The 19,684-nt window shown below is 42.1% G+C and overlaps 1 protein-coding gene across 12 annotated transcripts in view; it reads left to right on the top strand.

Moving 5' to 3' along the window:
* Nucleotides 1-17,759, top strand: part of MIA2 (MIA SH3 domain ER export factor 2) — a 49,780-nt gene extending 32,021 nt beyond the window's left edge. For 8 of the 12 annotated variants that reach the window (XM_053379743.1, XM_053379752.1, XM_053379798.1 and 5 more), the window contains 13 exons: nt 2,214-2,304; nt 3,000-3,138; nt 4,682-4,783; nt 6,214-6,274; nt 8,071-8,106; nt 10,750-10,817; nt 11,397-11,479; nt 11,837-11,968; nt 13,417-13,575; nt 13,999-14,127; nt 14,936-15,009; nt 15,544-15,772; nt 17,260-17,759. In XM_053379743.1, coding sequence (XP_053235718.1) covers nt 2,214-2,304; nt 3,000-3,138; nt 4,682-4,783; nt 6,214-6,274; nt 8,071-8,106; nt 10,750-10,817; nt 11,397-11,479; nt 11,837-11,968; nt 13,417-13,575; nt 13,999-14,127; nt 14,936-15,009; nt 15,544-15,772; nt 17,260-17,423 — 1,467 coding nt within the window. In that variant the 3' untranslated portion in view covers nt 17,424-17,759. Of the gene's footprint in view, nt 1-2,213; nt 2,305-2,999; nt 3,139-4,681; nt 4,784-6,213; nt 6,275-8,070; nt 8,107-10,749; nt 10,818-11,396; nt 11,480-11,836; nt 11,969-13,416; nt 13,576-13,998; nt 14,128-14,935; nt 15,010-15,543; nt 15,773-17,259 lie in introns of those variants that run through there. The other 4 variants (XM_053379762.1, XM_053379771.1, XM_053379788.1 and 1 more) reach the window with 4 other exon arrangements.
* Nucleotides 17,760-19,684: the final 1,925 nt, after the last annotated feature.

The raw sequence follows: 19,684 nt of genomic DNA, 5'->3' as shown, positions 1-19,684 counted from the left end.
GAGCGTGTCCAGACGAGGTGCGGGCCCTCCTGGGGGATATCATCAATTTGTCCCTTGGCACGGGGACATTCCCAGGGGAACTGAAGGAGGCAGTGGTGCGCCCGCTCTTAAAGAAAACATCATTAGATCCTTTAGATCTATCCAATTACCGCCCGGTTTCGAATCTTCCGTTCCTGGGTAAGGTGATTGAGAGAGCGGTTGCTGAACAGCTTGGTGGGTTTCTGGATGAAACATCGGCTCTGGATCCATTCCAGTCTGGCTTCCGCGCTGGTCATGGGACCGAGACAGCTCTGGTTGCCCTAACAGATGATCTTCGTAGACAGCTGGATCGAGGCGGGTCGGGGCTGCTGATTCTTCTAGATCTGTCAGCAGCTTTCGACATGGTCGATCATGAACTTCTGGACCACCGCCTTGCCGACGTGGGGATCCAGGGCACAGTCCTTCAATGGCTGCGCTCGTTTCTCTCTGGTCGGGGACAGAGGGTGGCGCTTGGGGGGGAATTGTCATCGCGCCACTCCTTGGTGTGTGGAGTACCTCAGGGTGCGATACTCTCCCCAATGCTTTTCAACATCTTTATGCGCCCCCTCGCCCAGCTTGTCCGGAGTTTTGGGCTGGGTTGCCATCAGTATGCCGATGACACCCAACTCTATCTGTTGATGGATGGCCATCCTGACTCGGCCCCAGACACACTGACCAGATGTCTGGAAGCTGTGGCTGGATGGTTACGTGGGAGCCGGTTGAAGCTAAATCCTTCGAAGACAGAGGTCCTGTGGCTGGGACGGGACGATATGGGATTGGGGGGGCAACTCCCATCTCTTGCGGGGGCGCAGTTAGTGCCAGCACCGTCCGTTAAGAGTCTGGGTGTAATCTTCGACACCTCCCTTTCCATGGAGGCGCAGATTGCAGCTATAACAAAGGCGGCATTTTTCCATCTCCGCCAAGCTAAGCAGTTGGCTCCTTACCTCTCTCGCCCTGACCTAGCCACTGTGATCCACGCGACGGTCACCTCCAGACTGGATTATTGTAACTCGCTCTACGTGGGGCTGCCCTTAAGACTGACCCAGAAACTCCAGCAGGTGCAGAATGCTGCAGCGAGACTCCTTACGGGGTCTTCGCTGCGAGATCACATTCATCCGGTGCTATATCAACTGCACTGGCTCCCGGTGGAGTACAGGATCAGGTTTAAGGTGCTGGTTTTAACCTTTAAAGCCCTATACGGCCTAGGACCCTCGTACCTACGGGACCGCCTCTCCTGGTATGCCCCACAGAGAAACTTACGGTCTTCAAATAAAAATATCTTGAAGGTCCCAGGCCACAGAGAAGTTAGGCTGGCCTCAACTAGAGCCAGGGCTTTTTCGGCTGTGGCTCCGACCTGGTGGAACACTCTGTCACAAGAGACTAGGGCCCTGCGGGACTTGACATCTTTCCGCAGGGCCTGCAAGACAGAGCTGTTCCGCCAGGCCTTTGGCCAGGGCACAGCCTGACTCCCTCCCTCGGCAATCTTCGCGGAGCTCTGGCCCAATGGTGGCCAGTGGCTTGAATTTAATTAATTTTATAATGAATGATTTTAGAGTGTTGTTTGTGTTGTACTTTTGTATTGTTTTATTGTTGTTAGCCGCCCTGAGCCCAGCTTCGGCTGGGGAGGGCGGGATATAAATAAAATTTATTATTTATTATTATTATTGAAAAGGGAAGAGCAGCAACAACATTTGTGCAGGAAAAGTCTCTGGTTGTGTATGTGCACTCCCATCAGATGAGGGCACATAATTCGGGGGGGGGGCTGGCCCCACTGTTGCTTTAACCCATTAAAGAAGTGAGCATCAACCAATTGCCTTCTTTGGCTAGGTGGGTGCAGGACAAGTATAGAATGCTTCCTGGCTTTGCCTTGGCACATGATTTTGATTTACAATGGGTGCACAACCTCCCTTTAGGTACCAACTGTTTTTGCTGTGATATATTCTTAGTGTAATGTAGTGATGTGATTGTTATATTTATTTTAAATGGCTGTTTTAATGATATACTATGTGAAACCAGCTTCTGTTGTGGTTTGGTGGAATGGTGGGGTGGGGGGAAAAATCAAATACATAAATAAGCATTGCAGCCAGAAAGTGATCCAGAACTAGATAAAGGTTTGTTTTAGAAGTGCAAATGTACATCAGTAGCTTCTTTTGCAATTACGATTTGAAATAATTTATCTTTTTTCCTTGATATAGCTAAATGCTTGTCTAAAATCTATGGAATCAGAAGTAAATCAAATCTGTTCAAAGCTAACAGATGAAAACAAAGCAAAAGAGGAACTTGCAGGTAATGATGAATTCTTGATTTTTAATTATTATTTTTTTAAAAGGAAGAAGAAAGCGGTTTTCCATTAATGTTTTAGGAAAATCTTTACTTTTAACTGAATGAAGCTGTAAAGATAATTAGAAATCTCTTAAATGATCAGGGTTCACTGAAGTATAAGGTATCTTGGAAAAAACCATTAAAACGAAGAATTCAGTTTTTACAAGACACCAAAGAAGACACCAAAAACAAAACCCAAAACCTGGATTTCTATGCATTACATTGCCATTATCTTAGTAGATTGAGATGCGGGGCTTGTTAGCTGGGAAACTGTTGATGCTGACGTGTGGTATTAGTATTAAAAAGAATTCTATTTAGCTATGGTAAAGCTGTCCTGTGCCTTATTTCCCTCCTGTCTGCGCCTCAGCCCATTTGGTCCAAACATATTTGTCCTGTGAAGGAAATCAAAACAAAATTTGGTCCACAAATCCATGTGAAAGGGGGTGAATGTATCCTTTTAGTGGGATTTCAAAGCATTTTTCAAAGTGACTGGAGTTATTGTACAGGGACATAATGAGGTTTTACGTCTCTTCCAAACCCCTTCAGAAATCATTTTTCTTTTCAGCGTTAGAATACTGTATTCAGTCTTCAATCTTTGTTTCCTTTATTGTATGGGTTTAACATATCAGTTAATTGTAATTAACTCTTAATTGTGACAGAACGCATTGAAAATCTACAAAAGGAACATGTCACGTTGCATTCTGAAAATACACACTTTGAAAGCGAAGTTCAGAAGCTTCAGCAAAAGCTTAAAGTCATGACTGAGCTGTATCAAGAAAATGAAATGAACCTTCACAGGTATTGATAGTGGTTGATTTGTTGCTTGATACATGAATCTTTGTTTAGATAACAGAAATAGGATGTTATATGTAACAGGAGCCTGCCATGTTTCTTCAACAATTATACTCTTGTCCTGGCACTGGGACCTTGCTTACACTTCTTGGTCTATTTGCTTACTACTTCATATGCTTTCTAATACTGTGTTTTTAAACAACTCACTAGCATTTCGGATTGATGTGACCCTCTTGACCTTTTCTTTCAACTTCCTTTTTACCAATCCCCTCATTTTGGGAGTGTTTCCTCTTTCATAGCCAAATGTGACTGTGCTGGATTTTCTTGGCAATTGGCCATTTTCTTGTATGTGCATGAATAGCACTATGGCTATTTCACTTAACTGGCTTGCAACACTTACATCTTGTACCAAGTTCTGGGCACCACTCAAGATAAAAGTCCAGGCTTGCCATCTCTCTGGTTGGTTCCATGACACCGTCATTTAGGATATCTAGATAATTTACCGCTTTGTCATGGCTGGAACACATATGTAGCCAGTCTGTATGATTCTAGTTGAAGTCACCCATAACTTGAGTATTCCCTCTTTTGGATTCTTCCTTGATTTCATTCTTTTATCTTAAGATCCCCTGATCATTTTTTATTATTATTAAAGATTTTCTTGTTTTACAGAAGTATGTGTAATGTCTCTCGTATTTTTTCCATGTTACATTTTTACAAATCAGTTTCATCTGTTGAGACGTTAGGGGGAAATAAGGGGTGGAGGGGGGGAAAGATGGGTGGGGTTGGGGTTGGGTGGCAATGTTTCTATTTTGCTTAATGTATGTAGGATTTGGTGTCAGTGTTGCTCATGCAGGTTCTCTGCTGTTCATTTGTGTTTCTTTGGTGGTGAGAGAGATTGGAGTTGGCCTATCCCCTGATCATTTTGATCACGGGGGTGCTAGCACTTCATCAGTACTAAATTTCTCTTGGGGACCAGTTACTATTGTTAGCAGATATTTACCGGCAAGTTCTTCACAAATCGTTTTTCAAAGCTACTGCTGCAACCTTCAAGGAATAAATTTGGCAAGTTCTGCTATAGCCCAGTCCTATGCATGTTTGCTCCGAACTCTCAGTGAGGGTGGTGCTGTGTTGAACATTCTGTCTGCTCATGTGTTGCAGCTTGCCAGATGGAATGATCTCTCCTCTCCTACCCACATGCAATGTTGTCTCCATCCCTAGCCAATTTGCATGGGGGGGGCAGGCAGAAGCCCCATTTGCACAGGGCTTCTACTGACAGGGATTGTTAGCTGATTCACACCTTGAGAAGCCCTCTTAAGTATGCACAGGGTGGCACAACCTTTAATGTATTGAGGGTTTTAACACCATTTTTATTGTTGCTTACGCTGCTTATAATTAAGGATCAGGCTACTAGGGCAAATGGAAATTACTGTAGTGTCAGTGTTTGTTTTTTTGAAATGAGCTTCAGCTTTTTGTGGATGTTTTCTTAAAATGACTAGAAAACAGTTGAGTTGTGGCTAATAAAAGGCTTTGTTTCTTTTATTTTTCAAAGGAAATTAACTGTAGAAGAAAAAGATCGTTTGCAGAAAGAAGAAAAGCTTTCCAAAGTTGATGAGACAATCAGTCATGCTGCTGAAGAAGTGAACCGTTATCGGTAACTATGGATTTCATTTGGTAATTTCCTCTGCTGAATGAACAAAATTCAGTGGAGAATTAGACCTAGCATCTTGAAACTTCTGAAAAATCAGAGGAGTCCTGTGGAGTAGTCCCTCTAATCAAGTCAGTGAAGCCCCATTACAGTAATCACAACTGACTCAAGCCCCTTCTCATAGTGTTTTGGGTGGAGAGAGTGGTTATCAGAGGCTTGGATCTGAAAGTATCTTCCTTGAGTAGAAAGGCAATTCACCAGACTTTGCTGCTTTCCTCCATCCTGCTGGAGCCCACTGTGTCCCATTCCACCTCAATTCTAGATGATCCCTTCATCCTAAGGAGCTAGGAAAGCCCTGTTACGAAACTGGAGTTCTGCTCATGCTTCTCCGGAACCCACCCAGAACTTCCCCTAAGGGGCAGGCCACCCAGAACCCACCCAGAACTTCCCCTAAGGTAGCTTTGCAGAGCTTGTGGGTCTTGACAGTCACCAGATTGACTGGATAGGTTATCCCTTTTTTAAGGTGCTAGATATTCTAGTGTCCCTTCTGCATCAGTGGAGGAGGTCCTTCTGCATCAATGTTCTAAACAAGGGCTTGTGGGAGTGGTTGGGTGCAGAGATGCCAAAGAAGGATGTCAAAACCGTCAGAATGGTCAGTTCTAGTGCTTTATTAAAAGAAAGGTGCAGACTTACAGCAAATCAGCCTGCTAGGTCTCCCAGCCTTTATGGGATTGACATTGAAGTAAGGCGATGGCTGTCTGCACCCACACAAACATTCATACATTCTTTATAGACAAAGCAGCATACATTTCTCGGCCAGGACTTCCCATCACTCCACCTGACCAGATGAGGGCATAGTTGGCAATGCCCAAGTCTTACAGATAGTTGCCCTTTCTGGGCCCAGAACCCGGCACTCCAAGCCCACAGATAAGGATAGCATCATAGCAAGCAAATTAGCTTATGACAAAACAAGTGAATATAAACATATATGAGCTCATTGCTACAGCTGCCAGTTAATAGTGGAGTTATCTTGACTACCAAGATGACATTTGCAGAGCTTCTGGAACAATTTGCCTTTGGTTCGACATAGCCAGGTTAATACCCTCCCCCAACCTTACAGGGCCTTGTAAATCAATGTAGGCTGCTAAGCTTCAATTGGAAGAGACCCCATTCAATTCCAGTTTTGTCTTTTTCACAACAACAGAATTTTGCAGGCAGCTTGACAAAAGGGAATAGTTCTGCAGGCAGGTTCCAATCTGCTTCAAAGGCTATCTGTTCTTGTCTAACTGGTGCTCTGCCTTCTGCTTCAGTAGGGCTCCCAGTTAGATTAGGTTTGGGGTTGTTGCTTTTCTTTTAATGATATACTTTTCAATGTTTCTTAAGGTGTTGTGATAATATCTGGTGTGCAAAATTGTCCTTGTATAATTTCATTACAGACAACGAGCAGAAGAACTAGAAGAAGAACTGAAAAAAACAGTTCACTCTTATGAGAATCTGGTATTTATATATATATATTGTTTTCTAAATTAGTACATGTGCTATGTTTACTATGACTGATTTCAGTTGGGTTTACTTCAAAGTATGCTTGCTTAGGATTTCAGCATTATAGCATGATCCTAAGCATGTTTACTCAGAAGCAGTCCTTTTTTTCTTATAAAATGTTTAGGGGTACTCTCATTTTGACTCAAGAAAAACACCGTTTTGTAATTCAAATTGGGGGAAATAAATACAGTAAATGGACAGAAGTACAAAGATTCACAAAATGTTTAGGGGTATGCATACCCCTGCGTCCCCCCAGAAAAAAACCACTGCTCAGAAGTAAAATTCAGTTCAATTACTGTAAATTTGCTCCCAGACAAGTGTATAGCAGACTGAGGCCTTTGTTGTTATTATTTTTATTATTAATAACATATATCTTAAATGCAGCATCTCTCACCTTTAAAGATTTATTGACTTTGACCACAGGTGAGGAATGTATCCAGTGGGCTAGATCCAAAACTTCCCCACCTCTGTGGGCCATTTTGATAGGTGGATGGGGTTGTCCATATGTCAGTCCATGATGGCCCATGACATCAGGTGATGCAACACAAAAGCACATCAAGTGAACTCCCATTTCTTCCTTCGCAGGTACGGCTTTTCAACTGAAGCAGTGGCTGTGAAGGAACATTCTACCTTTGCAGACATGGCTCATCTTTGAGTCACGGCAGCAAAGGAAAATTTCTGTTTGTGATTTGCTACTTTTTGCATTTGGCACCATTTTCTTTCTACAGGAGGAGTACCTCTGCTGAGTTTAGTCGTAGCTTAGCGTTACATACGAACCACATATTCTGGTTTAAAACAAGCTGTTTTAGCTTCTAAATAAGCCAACTTCAAACCATGTGTAAACCCAGCCAGTGCTATGTATTTAAGTACTCAAGATGTTACTTTATATTTGATCAAAAGCGTGCCAGATCATTTGCCAGCCCTCTCTCAACTCCTTGTGGAGATATCTAAGGCCCACCTAAGCTCAGCATAAATATGAGTGGGATGGGGGAATTCTTGTGTCAATTCATGCACTTTCCTCTTCCTCCTCTTTGGTTTCTGAGGCACGCAGCTGAGAAACAGAGGCATGCTAGTATCTGTCCAGATGGCATTCCTCTCTTGCGCCCAAGACACTTTCATTGGGGTAAAATCCTGGGAACGTAAAAAACAACAACCTTGTTTGCTGTTGTGGATGAACTTGGCAAGAAAGAAGTGGAGATAAGAGAAGAAACAGCAGGGAAAAATGCGGTGGGAAATGAGTGGAGGAGTGAGCGAGCAAGAGCACTGCAGGGCAATGTGAGAGAAAAACAGTATTGAGGAAGGCGGAGGCACAACAGAGATAAACATTGTGGAGTGGGGAAAGGAGAGAGATTAATAGAAGGTGGGTGTGGAGAGAAAGTGAATTGCCATATACAGTGGTACCTCTGGATGCGAACAGGATCCGTTCTGGAGCCCCGTTTGCATCCTGAAGCGAACGCAACCTGCGTCTGCGTGGGTCGCGATTCACCGCTTCCGCACATGCATGTGACATCATTTTGAGCGCATGCGCAAGCGGCAAAACCCGGAAGTAACGCGCGCCGTTACTTCCGGGTCGCCGCAGAGCAGAACCCGAAAATATTCAACCCGAAGTTACTTCAACCCGAGGTATGACTGTACTTTCCCACAGGTCATGTGCTAGTGTGGCTCTTTGAAATTAAAAAAATGCATCTTGCCTTTCAGACTGTGATTTGAGTTCTGCACCTCTGAACTAATGTGGAATTCTCTTTTAACAGGTTAAGTCCCATGAGCAGAAAGCTCATGATAACTGGGTAAGTTGCAAATGCTAAAAACTTGCCAGCCTTCCTGAAAAGTGTGATGCTTTCAAAAGGGGCAAATACATTTTTATTATTTTATTTTAAAATATTTGTATGCTCCCTTTGAGAGTTTCACCTGGATCTTTCTAATACACTCATTTGCCCCTTGCTCTGCAGCTGCCCCAAAACAACTGTTAGACTGCTCCTTTGAACTCCCTAAGTTTAGCCATTATGCTGGGTTGTTTTGAAGGTTTTCTGTGAGCTGCTATAAATCCAGTTGTGCACCTGGATGCTGCTACCCCACCCCGTTTGTTATCTTTTTCATTTACCACCAGCTCCCCAATAGGATTTTAAAATTATATTTTATAGGGCCTTTTAAACTTGCTCTCTTTAAATAAGTATATTCTATCTCCTCTGATAAAGTCTGGTGCTATTGCTCAGTTGTAGGATCAGCTGCAGGGCTCTGCGTGCTGTTCAGTAGCAGAATTTGTGGCAGTTCAAGTTGTGTTTGGAGAAAAGCCACTTTGCAGTGCACTTCAGAAAGAACTCTTTTTGGGCAGAGGAAAAATGGAGAAAGGGGGAAAAGCTTCCCATGCCCCTTGGTTCAGAATTGTAGGACCATAAAAATACTCCTTTTCACTAGTACCAGTAAAAAATAGGTGGGGTAAATCCAGTGCTTTTTTCCTTAAAAAAATGTTTAGGAGTACTCCATTTTATAGTTCAAATCGGGAAAAATAAATACAGTAAATGGACAAAATTACAAAGATTCACAAAATGTTTAGGGGTATGCGTACCCCTGCGCCCTCCCAGAAAAAAAAATCACTGGGTAAATCTAATTTACCTCAAAAAGTACAAGCTTATGGCAGGAAAAGCCTATATCAATATGAGCCCATGGATGCTGTGCCCAGTTTCCTCAATGTCTTATGGAATCTTTTTTTATAGTAACAGTAAATCCCTTCTTGTAAAAATAAATCCTTCCAAACCCAATGCCAATTTTAAAATGTTTGATTTTGCAACACTCTTCTGGCCTTGTTTCAATGCCATTTTAATAAATATTTTGGCTGTTTTTGTGGCTCTTATCTAAGAATAAAACAGTCTGTCCTCTGATAACATTGCAGTAATGGAGAACAAAATGTGATTGCAAAACCCATCTTTCACACAAGACAAAAAATAAACCCCACCCCTCTCTTTCCTGTTATAAGGCACTCCAGTTTTATCAAGAGCTTCACACAAATGGAATCCAAGGCTTGTCCATATGCAAGCTTCCTCCAGAGCTTGAATTGGCATGGACCGCTAAAGCAGATGGGAAGGGAAAATGTCCCAGCTAGTATTGAGGGCTTGCTCAACAACCGTTGGGTGGGATTCAATTATTGAAGCCCATCAGCAGAACCCCTGCACAGAGACTCCGCACCCCTTCTAACTGGCTTGGGTGGCAGGTGGGAGAACTGGAATGATTCCTGGGGTTCGTTCCATCTGGCAAGCCAAACTGCTTGCCCTGATGGAATGATCAGAAGACTGCAACATTGAATTCCTCCCATTAGTTTGATCTGTACTAATCCTGCTAGACTTGGAGCAGCCAACATCACACTTCTAGATGTTCTAGTTACAGGTAGGTAGCCGTGTTGGTCTGCCGTAGTCGAAACAAAAAAATTCCTTCCAGTAGCACCTTAGAGACCAACTGAGTTTGTTATTGGTATGAGCTTTCGTGTGCGTGCACAGCTGTTGGTATCTGAATAAGTGTTCATGCACACAAAAGCTCATACCAATAATAAACTTAGTTGGTCTCTAAGGTGCTACTGGAAGGAATTTTCTTATTTTACTTCTAGATGTTGTTAGACTACACAGAGAGCCAGTGTGGTGTAGTGGTTAAGAGCGGTAGACTCGTAATCTGGTGAACCGGGTTCGCATCTCCGCTCCTCCACATGCAGCTGCTGGGTGACCTTGGGCTAGTCACACTTCTCTGAAGTCTCTCAGCCTCACTCACCTCACAGAGTGTTTGTTGTGGGGGAGGAAGGGAAAGGAGAATGTTAGCCGTTTTGAGACTCCTTCGGGTAGTGATAAAGCGGGATATCAAATCCAAACTCTTCTTCTACACTGCCCATCATCCCAGCCCTGTTGGCCATACTGATGGGCTGATGGATATTGCAGACTTCCACATGGAGGGCAACATGTTGGCTACTCATAGTTTGTTTTCACCAGCTCAACAGCACCGTCTCTGTGTAAGTTGTGGGTGTCAGAGAGGGTGACATTTTAGTAGCTACTCGATCTAGGGAGCATGCTAATTAATCTCCAACTTTTATGGGCAAGAGAATGCCATCAGTATTCCATAGCTTCTTTGTCTGTTAGTACTCATTGGGTCAAATTGCTAGCGAATAAGAAAGATCAGGATATTTAAAAGCAGGCTTACACCCAGACCCTTAATGGAGTCACAGTGGTCCAGCAGCTGCAAACTTCATTGAAATCAGCAGTCTTGCAGTATGGTCATTGCTCAACACGGGGGAGGGGTACTTCATTTTTAGTGTCATTTAAGCTGTTTCATAGGCTTTCTAATAGACAGCTGTTCTACGATAGGAGATAACAATGTGTGAACTTTCAACTGGAAATATTTCTTGTGCTTTAAGGAATAACAGTATTTAACAAGAACTTTTATTTTTAAAGCTGGCAGCGCGGGCAGCTGAAAGGCACCTCAGTGATATAAGAGAAGAAAATGCATACAATAGACAAAAGTAAGCATAAAAATGTACATACTGAAGAACTTGATTTTGTTGACGTACTGTTGTCACTGAATAATGTGCTGTTGTTCAGTTACTATGTGACACCAGTGATCAGTTATGTGGGTTTTCTGGAAAAATAAAAATTGATACATATGCACAGGCTGATGTGTGTCATCAGCGCATTACAGTGGACGCTCGGGTTGCGAACGTGATTCGTGTGGGAGGCACTTTCGCAACCCGCAGCGCTGCGTCTGTGCATGCGCGGGTTGCGATTTGGCGCTTATGCACAATGCGTGATTTAGCACTTCTGCGCATGCATGAGTGCTGCAACCCAGAAGTAACCCGTTCCGGTACTTCGAGGTTTGGTGCAGTGCGCAACCCGCAAATGCGCAACCTGAAGCGTCTGTAACCCGAGGTATGACTGTAATGACCGTGTACTCCAAAACTCAGGATTTAACTTTCTGATTTAACAATTAATGCCTGTAATCTATTTCATTAACTGATTTTTACCTTTTTCATCAGTTGAAAAGTTGAGTTCTGGAAAAAAATAGGGAAGAAGTTAGTTGATTAACATGTTCTTCTTTCCTTTAGATTAACAGAAGCAGAATTTAAATTTGATCGTTTGGAAAAGGATCCTTATGCTCTTGATATGCCAGTTAGGGCATTTGGCAGAGGTACAGTAGTTTTTAAAATGTGTATCTTGTTGAAGTGTAAAGAGATCATGACTCCATTTATGTATAAAAGCATAGCTGGTCTTTATTCATGCAGGGATCATTTTTATTTCATTGACCTGTAGCAGCAACAGCATATAGTATTTTGATTCCCATTGTGATTTTTGTTCCTATTAATCTGTAGAGCATTTGAAAATTATTTAAAATGACTTTTTTTAAAATTCCATGACTGATAATGAAGTCAAGAGGTTGACTTTTCTTTTGTCCCAAATTAGTTTTAAACCTAGGTGAGAAATGAACTATATGTCAGCCCATTAACTCTAACCTGTGAATTTTAGTATTTTGTTTTAACTGTTCCAGAGCACTCCCCATATGGACCCTCACCAATGGGCAGACCTTCGTCTGAAACAAGAGCTTTTCTTTCCCCTCCAACCTTATTGGAGGGCCCCTTAAGATTTTCACCTGTGCTTCCAGGTGGTGGAGGAGGAAGAGGTACAATTCTTAAATTTGAAAACTTAACTTTCATGGATTCTCTCTCCTCTTAGTCTATCCCTCCTTTCTTGGTAATGCATCTATCTGTAAAAGTATACTAAAAAGAACCCGGTTAAGAGTAAGCTTAAATTATCCATATAAATGCACTCTATTATATAGGTCAGGAAGCAGAAGTAGACAGTACCATTATGACTTTATGTTCCAAAAACCAGTGTCTTGGATCTAAAAATGCTCTTTTACGTGTGAAAGATGTATTCTGCTCATGGAAGGATTCTTAACAGCACCTACTAGTGCTTTTTGTGAATATCATGAAACTATCTATGCTTCCACTAGTGCTGTCCATCCATTTGTGGAACAGTCTATTTCCCCTAGTTTCTGCAGCTCATTACAGTAGATGGGTGCCCAACGCAAAACAAAAACAGAATAAAAGCATTTAAAAAAAACCTACTTTACTCTTAATTTTTTAAACCAACACTGCTCATCCATCTAGCTACTAAAAGTGAAGCCAGTGCCATCTTTCAGATTCAAGAAAGGGAGTTTGAAAGAGTAGGCCTTTTATATCATTGTAGCAAGAATATTTGAGTCTCTTTGTATTTTAGGCTGTTGATCTCAACAGAAAAAAACAAAAGAGTTTTGTTTTTAACTGATATGTATTGACAGCATGTGGTGAATAATCTCAGGAGCTGTTTCTTTTTGTTCTGGCTTTTGTTGGAGAGGATGGAGGAAATATGTCAATTTGCTGACTTGAAAGTGCAACTATACTCAGATAAATTCAGAGCCAGTACAAGTATAACAGCATAGGTGATAGACCAGCATAAATCAGCCAGAGAGTGAGTCAAACCTTAAAAGCTGCTCAACAGCTTCAATAATTAGAAATGAAAATGCTTTAATGTACAGTAGTTCAAAATAATGCCCTACTGGTTTAAAGCGTGTTTTCTCATTTATTCTTCTAAATGGGGGGGGGGAATTCTCTAATCTTTTTCAGCTGTCTTCTTACTTTAAATATTAGAGATTTAAGGGAGGGGAGAATATTGCATTTGATGGGTTTGATCAAATTGCTTGAGGAAGGGGAAGCAGAATTGGGCTCTGAGGGAGGAGGAATCTCTGCCAAGATGTTGCCAACACTGATGAGGTTGATGAAAAGACTTTTAACGTTCTTTTTCCTCCCTTTGCCCAGTGAGAGGAATCAGAATATAATGTAGACTTTGTTTCAGGGTTCCTTCCACCCTCTTTCAAAGCAGCTGTCTCTTAGTATTTACTGTACTTTTGACTGACTGGACAGTTGCACCCCTCCTGGAAAAAGAGCACAAGACTGACATTCACCAAGGGAGCCATGTGTGTTATTCTACCACCTTTCAATGTGTTGGGATCTCGTGGTTTGGTACTCGGTGAAAACTGCAATGACGGATGTCTCAAGTGACTGAATCCATTGTAACTTGTTCAATTAGGATCAAGAGGACCGGGGAATGCTGGCATGTATGAAGTTAGTAATGAAAGAGGAGAGTTGCATTCTGACAGGTTATCTGATCCCCACAGACCACCTTCTGACACTGGATCTTTGTCACCTCCATGGGATAGAGATCACAGGATAATGCCCCCACCCGCAGGTAACTAAACACAGCCCATCATTCTTGGACATTTTCTTTTTTAATGGCAATTACAAAATGAAATACTGCTGAGCTCCCTTTTGTTTTGAACCGTGCTGTGACCTCTGGAGGGATCATTGCCAGGGCTTTTTAGGTTCAAGTGTTTGATGGTGTACCTAAGGGATAGCAGCATATGCATGATATATATGAGTCTGATAACTGCTTAAAGATTCCAAGACCATATTGTATAGTTGATCGACCTTGATAAATGGGATAGATGTGAGATTTCCATCAGCTACTAGGTTTAGCTAGCTATCGCCCCATGTCCTTTAGTTTGCATATTCCATAACACAAGGAATATAAGATATAAGTTGTTGATAAGCCATCATTGAGTAATTCTAATAAAATCTACTGAATAAATTGCACTTTTTTATTGAATGGTAGGTCAGCTGTATAATGAGCAATCTCTTCCTCGAAGACCAGAAAGATTTTATCCCAGTCATCCAAACTCAGGAAGACTTTCAGGACCAGCAGAACTAAGAAGTTATAGCATGCCTTCATATGATAAAGCAGGTAGGAACTGCTTTCTTTTAGTGCCCAAATAAAGGAGTTCATTACCAAATTTGGCTGCAGCAGTAAATAATCCTTTTCTGCTCAGAACTAAAGCCCAAAGAGCTTGAAATCCAAACACTCAGAGCACTTTCTGTTCTCTTGTTTGTAGCATATCAAAGAATGCCAGTAAAGACTTTGGTATTTTGAAATTAATGTTCTTTGCTGTTTGTAATACCAAGCTGTAATCCATGTTTGTGATACCAAAAAAAGAAAAGTAAAAAAGGCAGCACTTTCTCTATGTTAACTGGACTGCTATGCTTTGCTTACCATAAGTCACATCATTCCTTTATCTCCATTCAGCATCTGTGGTCACATGTGGGAAGGAATAACCTGAATTCATGCTGAAAGCAAAAAGCCTTTCATCTAAGGCATTTGACCCAAGATCAGTAAAACATTGATTTAGACTTTGAAACAGACCTTGTTCTCTACAACCAGCATAGCGTTTAAACAATGCCTTTGGTGTTTACACACTGGTTGTTTTGAAAAGATAAATTTTCTTCCCTGAAATGATCATCTAGTAAATCTATACAGCAGCCTTGTCATTTATTTAACTTCAGTAGGAAAAACAATAGTTCAAACTGGTTGTGAGCGGGAATGGCACTATTTGTTTTGTTTTTTGAAGTGCACAAAAGTATCAATACAGTCAGCACCTCTGTTTAGTAAATGTGCAAAAACATACGTTTCCACACCCATCTGTTCTTTGGAGGAAAACTGTTTTGGGACTACTTAATGCTAAAGTGCTTGTTGGGTATTTCTCCCCGACTTCCAGATGGACAAGCATCTGAGAATAACTCAGGAACAGACCTAAGTGGAAATGGAATAAGAGATCATCCCAATGACAGTGTAAGTAACAGACAAAAGACTGAGAAGATCAATTTCTTACTGAATCCCATTTGGTGCGAAAAAGGTTTGCCAAGTTTCTGCTGAATTTGACAGTTCTTTAAATTGATTTTACACAGTATGTATTTTGCTGCAGCATTATTATTACCTTGTGGGCATTTTCAATTACTGAAGACATGTTAGCTAAAATAATAGTTTCACGACTGAATTTATTTACAACCTGCAAGAGCAAGAAAGATGAAAGGACTGAAAAGAAAGGTAGTTGGAAATGAGTGGACTAGCTTTTCATCGCAGGGGTGATGTTGTGTCTTGCTTTAATGAACTTCCTACTTGTAGCCTTTAGTTTGGCTCCATCTCAGTCCTGTTAGCCTACATTCCTGATTTGGATTGGACTTCTGCTTTGATCTGCCCTCTTTGTAGCTTGTAAATCATAGCTTCTTTTCGGGCTTACGTGCTTTGACAAGTTTCTCAGTGGCTTGAAAAAGTGGCACGAGGTTCTTTCTAAATCTTAACTTGCCCACTTCCCTTTCCTCACAGAATACGCTCAATGCCTCGGATCAGTCTCATGCACCTGACAATGGAGGCTTTGGGCCTGGAATTGTGCCGCCACAACTGCCCTTACTGCGAGCTCCTCTAATGCCAATGGACCCAAGAGGGCCTTTCATGAGAAGAGGCCCTCCCTTTCCACCAGTGCCTCCTAGCGGATATGGACCTCGAGAATATTTCCCAAGGGATTTTGCTGGTTTGCCACGTCCTCTTCTGCCAAGTATGTTCTTGCTGCTCTTACATTATTTTTTCCCTAAAATAAATAATGAAATGCATTTCACGGGGAAACGTTTGGAAACCGCAATAACTTGAGGCACAACCCAGGAAAAATGAATTGCACCCAAGTTCCACTGAAATGAATGGGCTTAAGTTAGTCGAGAGAGCAAACCTGCTCCCACTGTCTCTGTTCCCATCAGCTTCATGGAGTGGGAAGGTAAGAAGGAGGACTCTTCACATAGACTCCTCCATGTGGACGGGAGTCTCCTGCAATCAGCTGAGTACATGAAGATTCCCCCTCCAGACCTTCCCACTCAGTGTGTAAAGTTCTGCAGCTAGTAGTGGGAGAAGAGGCTAGCATGTGCAACTCTGGTCCTTTCTATATACCGGAAAGGAAGGCATCAGGTTGGGGAAAGCTCTTTATGTTGGAGGTGAATGCCTGAACGGGTCTTGCTAACTTGCTGATGGTGCTCAATAACTTTTAAAAGACATTTTCCCAAGTTCAAAGCTGTGTTAAGGGAATTAATAACTACTTTCAGTGGAAGATATGATTAAACTTTACCTCGTAAGCTATTGTTAGAAAACCTAACAAGCCTTTCTCAGCGGTTGCACCCAGGTTTTAAAATACCCTACCTGGTGAGGCCCGTTTGGGCCCTCTAACTGCTTTGTGATGATTGATTAAAACGTTGCGGTGAAACAACAACCAGTTTTATTATACGGTTGCTGCTGGACAAATTATTTCTATAAGGTAGACTTTCATTTTAGAATGCTCCTAGCATCCGAGCCGGTTTTCATTCCCGGTTAATTGTAAACCACTCTGAATGATGCAGATGTGTTCGAAGGGCAGGATATACATTTTGTAGAATAAATAAATTTGGAAATTCTCTGCTCCAAGTGCTACTTCTGTTGTCAGATGAAGAGACCAGTGCTAGCAGAATCTTCCACAGCAAAGGGGCCTGTGAGTTAGGCAGTCTAGATGCCATAGCTTCCCTTATGAAGTTGGCCATGGCAACAGATAGTCAGTCGTTGAACCCCACATCACATGAGCAGCATTTCCCTTACACAACAGGACTTCCCCCTCTTTTTCTCCTGCAGCTCCCTTCCCTGGGTTCCCTCAATGCTCCAAAGCAAGTGTTGGGCACATGTGGGGCCTGCAGAGGTGAAGAGAATCCTGTTGTACAAGGAAAATTTCTGTCCCACTTGCACATGGAGGCTCCTGGATACCTCAGTGGGCATTATTGAAGTATTAACTATTAACATTTGCTGCCCCTTCACCATGGAAGGCAAGCATCTTCCATGGTTATATAGGCATCTTGAACTAGTATTGTTGAGAAGCTTTCTAATGTCTTCCTTTATTCTTGCTTATGGGTTACAGTTACTGTTGATTTTAATGTGTGTGTGTGTTTGTGAGTATTCAGTGTCAAATCTGTAAGAAAATAGCTCCATTCTGAATACTAACCCAAACGGGCTTTGATCATTCTCTTTAAACAGTGAGAGGTCCATTTCCTGTGAGGCCTTATTCTCAATACCCGCCTCCAAGGGCTGGGTTTTTTCCACCACTGCCACCTGAGAGCAGAAATGAAATGCCTGCTGAGTTAGCACATCCGTCAACTGCATCTTCTGCAACTCCTCAAGAATCACAACAAGAAACTTGACTCTATTTTGAACTAGCTCTGTCCTTTTCCTCTCAACTCAGTAATTTGCTGTTAAGTAGCTATTGTTACTTAACTGACTGTATTATTGCTCAAATTGAAGCTTAATAGGATAATTCTCAGGAGAGTGCCCTGTAAATAATGGTCTAACTGTGAATAAATGGATTTTCATTGTACAGCAGTAACTAAATTATTTTTAATTTGCATATCTAGGAGATGTAAAAATTTGTACCATGTAAGAACTCTCCCGTTGTTTTGGTCTCATAGAAAATATTTGCATGTGAAGAGAATACTTGTAACAAAAGGCAATGTGAAAAAAATTAAATGGATTTAATAATTTTTGGCATTTTGACTCTTCAGTGAAACAAGTATCTCTGCTTTTTTGTTTTCTAAGGGTAGAGCACATGGGTTTAGAACAGGGTTTCCCAAACTTGGGTCTCCAGCTGTTTTTGGACTACAGTTCCCATCACCCTGGACTACTAGTCCTGCTAGCTAGGGATGATGGGAGTTGTAGGCTAAAAACAGCTTGAGATCAAAGTTTGGGAGACCCTGCTTTAGAAGTTACACCTCCTACATAGCCACTGCTATTGGTCTGAATTCACAGGTATTAGGTAGGGAGGTGGCCTGTTATAGATGGGGTTGCACTCACCTGGGAAAAGCAAGTCTGTCCTTTGAGCAGGGGTGGCAGTGCTCCTGGATCCAGCACTGTCACTGAAGATTCAGATAGATTTGGTGGTTAGGAGGAGTGCCTTTTTCCAGCTTCAGCTGGTTTGTCAGTTAAGACCCTTTAACAGAGATTACTTAGCCACTACTCCATCCTCTGGTCTCTTCCAGATCAGATTATTGCAACGTGATGCTATGTTCTACAAAAGCTGCCCTGGTTGCTAGCTTCTAGGCCCGATTCAAGGTGCCCACATTAGTGCAGAGGGAAGTGAGGGGCAGATAGGGCTCATCAACCTGTGAGGGTAAACCCATTGAGAAAACACTGGCCCTAAACTTCTGCTGCCTTGTGTGACATCTTTGAGTAAAGAAAAGGCTAAGGAGTAAACCCTATACAAATCTATATGGTTGGATGGCCTCTTGTATGCCTCCTTCCATCAACTTGTGCAGCCACGTTAGTGCCAGACCTATTTCTGGTTTTTTGGACCACATCAGCAAAGCCAAAGGGAGGGTCTTGTCGCTTGGGTAGCCCAGGACCTTCATACACACTGCCCAGGCTTGCGCCCTGGGGAGGTCATTTCAGTGCTGCTAATGCTGCGGTTTGACTTCACCCCTTGGAACTGCACTCATTGTTGAGAGACGGATGGATGCCAATATCATTAGTGTTTAAAGTCTTAAACTATTTGGGTCCCAAATACCTGAAAGACTGCCCTACAGACCTCTTGCATGAGGGGGTCCTCCTGGTAGCATTGTTTGGCAGGTGGCAGCCCATTTCCACTGGAATTCCCTCCCCAGAGAGGTGCATGTAGTACCTTCATTTCCTATATGCTGAAGATGGGTGTGCTGGTCTTTTGACACCAAAGATATGTATGTTATGATCCATCCTATTATTCCGATTATAAATTCTTTTAACCAATTTCAATACTGAATCTATCCTGGAACCTTTGGGTCATTTCACACTTTGAGAGTTCTCTTCATTATGAGGTGCAAGTGGCTCTGTCTGTCTTGCCTTTTAAATGGACACTGAAGACATTGTGTTTTGTTGAAAGGCGGTTGTATACTGAAGTCTTAATTGCTGTTTTTCATTTTTCGTCCACTATTTGAAACATTAGATAGTACTCAACACTAGTTCTACTCTCACTGAAGTTAATGGACATGCTTAACTTAATTAATGAACTCAAGTAGGATTTGATTGAATACAACTCTTTGCGAGGTGCCTTGCATTCAATATGATCTCACAATTTGACTTTCCCTCCCCTCATCCACATGTTACAAGTGCACCTGCCTGAGACACTACAGCTTCTTAACAGCTTTAGTGGGTTTTTTCCTGTGTTGCACCAAAAGCAGGCCATTAGAACATCTTTGTTTCAACTTGTGCATTTCCATACTTTTCTGCGAGTTATGTAGGCTTAGGGAGCATTCATTAACCATTAAGAATGAAAAACTTCAAGGGAAGCTGGTTCTGCCATTTGCCGATACAGGTAAGTGCTAATTTACTTGTAACATCATGATCTACCTATGCCATGTGGCCCACAAGTCAAACATTTTGAAGGGTTAGCATTACACATTACACATGCATAGCTGAGGTCACAAAGCAAAGAAAA

This window comes from Podarcis raffonei, chromosome 1, assembly GCF_027172205.1.
Source record: "Podarcis raffonei isolate rPodRaf1 chromosome 1, rPodRaf1.pri, whole genome shotgun sequence".
Lineage (NCBI taxonomy): Eukaryota > Metazoa > Chordata > Lepidosauria > Squamata > Lacertidae > Podarcis > Podarcis raffonei.
The sequence above is the reverse complement of the archived record's forward strand: the minus strand, read 5'-3'. Positions and strand labels throughout refer to the sequence as shown.